We start from the raw sequence: 6,000 nt of genomic DNA, 5'->3' as shown, positions 1-6,000 counted from the left end.
CAGCTCGGAGAAGAGGTCCGTGGGGAGGGACTCTAACCGGGGACCTCCTAAGGACCAGAAGAGCGCGCGTCCCGCCAAGTGACAGCACGCGCCCTCTCTGTCCGATCCCCTCCCCCGCGGCCAGTTTCTGGGCAGAGGTGTCTCGCGCCAGCCCGTCCTCCCCCTCTCCTACTCGTCCGGGCGGACCGAGCCTCAGCGGGAGCCCCGCCTGTCTCCGGGCAGCTTGAGCCCCTGAGCGCTCGCCGAGCCTGTCAGTAACCGCCGTTTGCGCTTTCTTTCTTTCTTTCTTCTTTTTTTTTTCCTCCTCTTTTCTTTCCCCCTTCTGCCTTTGTCCCGCTTAGTAACTGGGCTGCGACCAATCGCCGCCTTACCGGCCGGCGCCGGCTGGCTCCTGATTGGCTCGCTTGGGGCGCGCAGCCGTCTCCCGCTCCTCAGCTGGAGCAAGGCAGACAAAAGACGCAGGCTCCGGGCTCCGGCAACCTGGCTCAGCCAATCACCAGCCACTTCATCCTCTCATTTCCCCCCCACCCCACCTCCCCTCTCGCCTCTCCCTCCCCGCGCGGCTCGCGTGCTCCCGGCACTGACTCCTGGCGAGCGGCCAGCGCCCGGGCCCTACCATTCTGATTGAGGCTGGGGGGAGAGAGGTTGGAGGGTTAAGGAGCCGAGGCCTGGGGAGCGGTGGGAAGAGTTGATAGCCGAGGCGGAGGACAGCTTCCTGAACAGTCTCTCAGGCACCTGACAGAAGCCCCAACACTTCGAGGCGGAATAGAGTGGAAGGAGCAGTGGCGATGCTGGCCATCCCCCCTGCTCGGCGCGGTTGGGTGGCGCCTCAGCGGGAGAGCTTGGGGGCGGGGAGGGTGTCCCCCCTCCGCGCCGTTAAAATGAAACTCTAGTGGCTTGAGTCAGGGCAGAGCGTGAGGGGAGCCGGCGCTGGCGAGCTTGCTTGCAGCCGGGCGGGAGCGCACGGCCAAGCAGAGCTAACTGGACTCTCGGACGGGCCCCCATCCCCAGGCTGCAGCAGCTTCGGTTCCGAGCCCGACCGGAACGGAGCCCGAGTCCTGGCCCCTGAGGGGATTTCTCCCCGCAGACCAGTGGGACCCTGAAACTTGAACGCAATACCCAACCTCCTTTTTATGCCTTCCTTTGTCACTTACCCACCTTTCTCCCAGCGCGTTCTTTCCCCCGCCCCCCCTCTATTCTCCCTCTCTTGAAGGACACAAAAGTGGCTTCCGCGGAAAAATTTGAAGGCGGTGGGAGCTTTTCTCTTTGGAGAACGACTGTGTAGGAGGGATTTTTGGGGAAGCCGCTTTTTAACACTTCTGCCCTCCGCCCCCCAAGCCTTTCTGTACCCCTTCGAGGAGAAAAGCCCGTAGATTGAACGTTCGGGGGGCATTTTGCTGGCTGCCAGAGCAGGAGAGGGGAGGAGGACCCCGTCCTTGTCCTGGTAGTTGGCTGGACTTGTACCGGCCGTTGGAAACCCCGAAGTACATTATCGAGTGGGACTTTTACAGATATATATTTTTAGATTTTTAAATAGCAGATAAAAAATATATATGCTTTCTATATATTTCCTGACGACCTGCCCCTGACAGCGCGATGTACAATACGGTGTGGAGTATGGACCGCGATGACGCAGACTGGAGGGAGGTGATGATGCCCTATTCGACAGAACTGATATTTTATATTGAAATGGATCCTCCAGGTACTTGGGAGAAAAAAAAGAATCTTGTGATGGGTCTGATTTGTGTTTAACAAAACCTTGGTGATGTTTTCAGGGCAGAAGTATTCTTGGGTGAACTAGGTTCGGGATGAGGGGCAGATTTGCAGTTAGAGCTGCAGTAAAACTGCTTCTGGTTTACACGTTTAAAGTTTGCAGTTAGGACCCCGATCCTATTGTCCTGTGAGAGTGGGGGTGGGGGCTGGGGTGGGGGATGGGAGGAGAGACCCGTTTCTTTTACTTCTTTGCCTTTGCTTGTCGTTCGGTTTTTTGTCGTACCCTTCACCACCGCCCCCCCCCCCCTTTTTTTCTTTTTCAATTAAAGATTCTTCTACCTGCAAAGGATGCTTTATATCCCAGTCTTGAAGTCAGTCTTTCCCTTTGGGGAAATTCTTTAAAGCTTGTCATTTCGTACGTTTGTCTTGTTTGGTTCGCTGTGTTTTACGTTCGTTAACTTCTGAAACTGGGTTACCTATGTGATGATTCGTTTTAAGACCCCCTTTTTCTCTCACGGAAGCCGAATGCCGGTTAGGGATTTTCAGGGATAGGGCGTTTTTATTCAGTCATGGCCTTAGTCTGAGGTTTTTCTTTTCAGAATATAGTCACTCAGATCTACGTGCCCTATTTTATTACTCTTTAATTTATGGTGATTTAACTTCATTTATGGGATCGGATTTAACGTAACTTCAATTCTTAGCGTAAAAAAAGGAGAAACCTTTTTTGTGTGAATATATGTGATGTGTACATATATGAGATAGGTTTGAGTATACATAATGTAAAGTATACATACACTGTATTTTTACTTTAGAGCTTTGTCTGAGATCCTTACAGACATTTTGTGTATCTGGTAGGAAAGGAAAAGGAAGGAAAAATGGAAAAGTTGGGTGATTTTTTTTCTTTAAGTCTACCCCATTTTATGATTATTAGCTGTCAGATTTTCAGACCCTGTTTGCAGTTATAGACAGTGCTTTATGTAATGATTTTTGAATAAGTAGAGGGCCTTTGTGACTATTTTTGTTGAGAATGAATTCGTTATGTCTTTAAAAAATGTGTTATAGCTAAGCCTACAGAAAAAATTGTGTGTCATTGGGGAATCTCAGTTATCATAAGACTATGTGTTTTTGGAAGCCTTTGAAAGGATTTGAGCCCATGAAAGTGTAATGAAGTATAACTGTCTTACAGCATGTATGTAGAAATTATTTCCTGTGTCCTTGTGAACAGTGAATTATCCTCTTTGTTTTTTTTTCAATTAGTCATAGAGAGAGAGAGTGTTAAATGATGTTATATTAAAAACTAGTACTAATATTGAATCAACCTTTTTCACTCTTAATGATCACTTAGAATTTTTTCTTTTCCCTTCATTTTGGAGCCTTCTTTATTTGCTTTTATAATTGTGACTGCAATCCAGATGCAGCTTTTTTTTGTATTTTGCAAAGTTTGTGAGATTTGCCACCCATCTATTGTGTGTATTTCCCCCTTTGTTTCCCCCTAATGGTAAAGCATCATTTCTATTAGATGCATTTATCATTCACATAAATGGAAATTTAGTACATCATTGGTTCCTCTCCTGTGAAAAGTAAGGTTAATAATTCTAGATTTCTGTTACTATAAGAATTATATATTCGAACTGCCTTAGAATCATACTGTATCATATAGTATCTTGCCTTGCAGACATACAAAGGGAATTTGTTGGGCGGAGAGGTGAGTGGGGAGGAGGGGAGAAAATGAAGAAGGCACTAATATTTGAAAAATATGGGCCTGGTAGAAGTGTAGACCAAGTTGAGTTGAGTTGTCCAGAAATGATTTTAAGAAAAGTGAACTATTATAATTATGTAGTAATGTGGGTCTTACAAGATTGTATAGAAAATTCTGATCCAAACTTTGTGTATTCCATGGAAATAAACTTTTGAGTTTAAAATGTTCATCTTTAAAAGAAATTTTGCATACTGTGATTCTAGTCAGAATATTGAAAGTATGGTTATGCTGCTCTTTATTGCCCACTTTATAGTCTTAATGTAGAATACAGTTAGTTATTCCTAACAGCTTTTTTAAAAGGAAGCACACTTGAGTATGCTGAAGTATTGCCTATGAAGTGAATGGTTTTTAATGTAAATAATGTGAACAACCTTGTTTTGTGTGGTAAATTAAGTTTCGAAACATTTAAAACTAAGTTAATTTTTAGTGAAGAGGTTGCAGCATGTCTTGTATCTGCCTTTTTCCTAGTTCCTGTCCCAGATCAAGCTCTTATTATTTCCTGCCTGGACTGGTGTGATAGTGCACTGACTGTTCTCTCCGTTTCTACTCTGTCCAATCCACAGTATTATTAAAGTATCATCTGATGATTTACCTTCCAATGGTAAATCTTCCGATGACTTTAAAAACCGTCCAATGGCTTCCCTTTGCCTACTGAAAAAAAGCCCTGTCTTGCTATCCTGTCATGTAAGTCCCTTTATTTTTGCTTCCAGCCTAATATTCCAGTCTTTTCCCCTCCTGGAGTCCATCACAAGTTCTGTGGAAGCTATTTTATACTTGCTGTTCCTTACTGTGTGTGTTTTCCTCTTCCTGGGATGCCTTTCACTTTGGGTTGGAACCTTATATATGTTAAGGGCCCTGGTGAGATGCCTTCTATGCCAGAATGTATGTTCCATGATCCCTTCTGTTAGGAGACATCCTTCCCTCCCTCTTCTAGCACTTCTCAGAACTTCTTCCATTCTGTCTAGAGTAGCTTCCGCATTTATTTATGTATACTTCCCCCTTTGGAATTATCTTCCCACCAGCTTATGAGCTTAGCTTGCTCAAGGTCTTGCAAGTATTAGACAATTTAATAAATATGTGAATTAATGAATACCTAAGGAGCATCATTTCTTTCTAGCCTTTAAGTGCTTTTCTACTTAAGGTCTTTGGTCACCTCATTTCTTGGCTATTGCAATAGCCTAGGGTTAAGTAACTTCCAAATTAGACAGTTGTTGACTTAGGTTCCTTAACTATAATATTCATATTACAGTTTTCAAAATATGGCTTTCATTTTAATTTTAGACTGAAGCATAAATGTGAAGTTTTTATCTGTTATTGCTTCCAGCAGCCTCAAAAACTAGTATTGAAAGGTGTTTCCCTCCAGCCTGTATTTTCAAAAACTACCATTACCATGCATCCTGAAGGTATCTAATAACTGCACGGATTGCTACATCTATTACAATTTATTGACAACATAAGGATTGGATCCAGATGGGACTTTGATGTCTTAATGTTTATGTATTTCCCAGAAATACTGGGAAATATTGAACTGTTTAGATGAAACAAAACTTTTTATTTTGGAGATGTTAAGATTATGGTACAGAGAATTGCTTTTAAGCATCTCAGTTAGTCCTGTTGTGACTTGGGAATCAGGATTATTCCATAACAGAACAGTTGCTGGATAGACCTCTCAAAGAGCCCTGTTTTTGGTATAGGAGCTATTGGAGGATTACCAGTGCATAAGTGATCATAAACTCATGCCCAGAGCTTATAGATAGTGGTCTATTAGCTTGCACTTTAGTTTTGACATTGTTACTGTATTTATTTTGAGGAGATGTAATAAATGATTTATTTTTTAAACTAATGGATACATTTCTTTTTAAGATTGTCTGTAGACTTTTTTGTTCTTATCAAGACAAATTTCTGAAATAATCTGTACGGCAGCAACATCTCCTCAGTGGTCACTAGGAAATTAAAAATTTAATTGTTTGGCAAAACATAAATACAGGAAGGTCTAGAAAAGTGGTTCTCATTTTTTTTTTAATCTCAGTACCCCTTTTATACTCTTAAAAATTATTGAGGATCCCAAAGAGTTTCTGTTTAAGTGGGTTATATCTATTGAAATTTACCATATTAGAATAAAACTGAGAAGTCAAAAAATATTTATTTAATTCATTTAGAAATAATAAAGCATTACATGTTAACATAACTTTAAAATGAGAAAATAGCTATATTTCCCAAAAAACAAACAAAAAAAGTGGGAAGAGTGGCATCATTTTATGTTTTTGCACATAACTTTAATGTCTGGCTTTTTAATCTTTAATGTCTGGCTTAAATGGAAGACATGTAAATTCCTAAGTCTGCTCCTCTATTCAGTCTGTTGAGATACCACAGGTCATAGCCTCTGGAAAACTCCACTACACAGTTGTGAAAGAATGAGAGTACAGAAGGCAAGTAATGTCTTAGTGACATTCTGAAAATATTTTTGACCTGTTGGACCCTCTGAAAAGGTCTTGGGGACTCATTGGTCTCTGGACTACACTTTGAGA

The 6,000-nt window shown here is 42.5% G+C and overlaps 1 protein-coding gene across 1 annotated transcript in view; it reads left to right on the top strand.

The window, feature by feature from the left end:
- Positions 1 to 697: 697 nt before the first annotated feature.
- PIK3R3 (phosphoinositide-3-kinase regulatory subunit 3) overlaps positions 698 to 6,000 on the top strand; it is an 87,523-nt gene continuing 82,220 nt past the window's right edge. The window contains exon 1 of the mRNA XM_057552642.1: positions 698 to 1,702. Coding sequence (XP_057408625.1) covers positions 1,597 to 1,702 — 106 coding nt within the window. The 5' untranslated portion in view covers positions 698 to 1,596. The remainder of the gene's footprint in view (positions 1,703 to 6,000) is intronic.

Source organism: Balaenoptera acutorostrata, chromosome 1 (assembly GCF_949987535.1).
Source record: "Balaenoptera acutorostrata chromosome 1, mBalAcu1.1, whole genome shotgun sequence".
In the NCBI taxonomy this organism is placed as follows: Eukaryota; Metazoa; Chordata; class Mammalia; order Artiodactyla; family Balaenopteridae; genus Balaenoptera; species Balaenoptera acutorostrata.
Note: the sequence above shows the minus strand (reverse complement) of the source record. Positions and strands in the feature narration are given on the sequence as shown.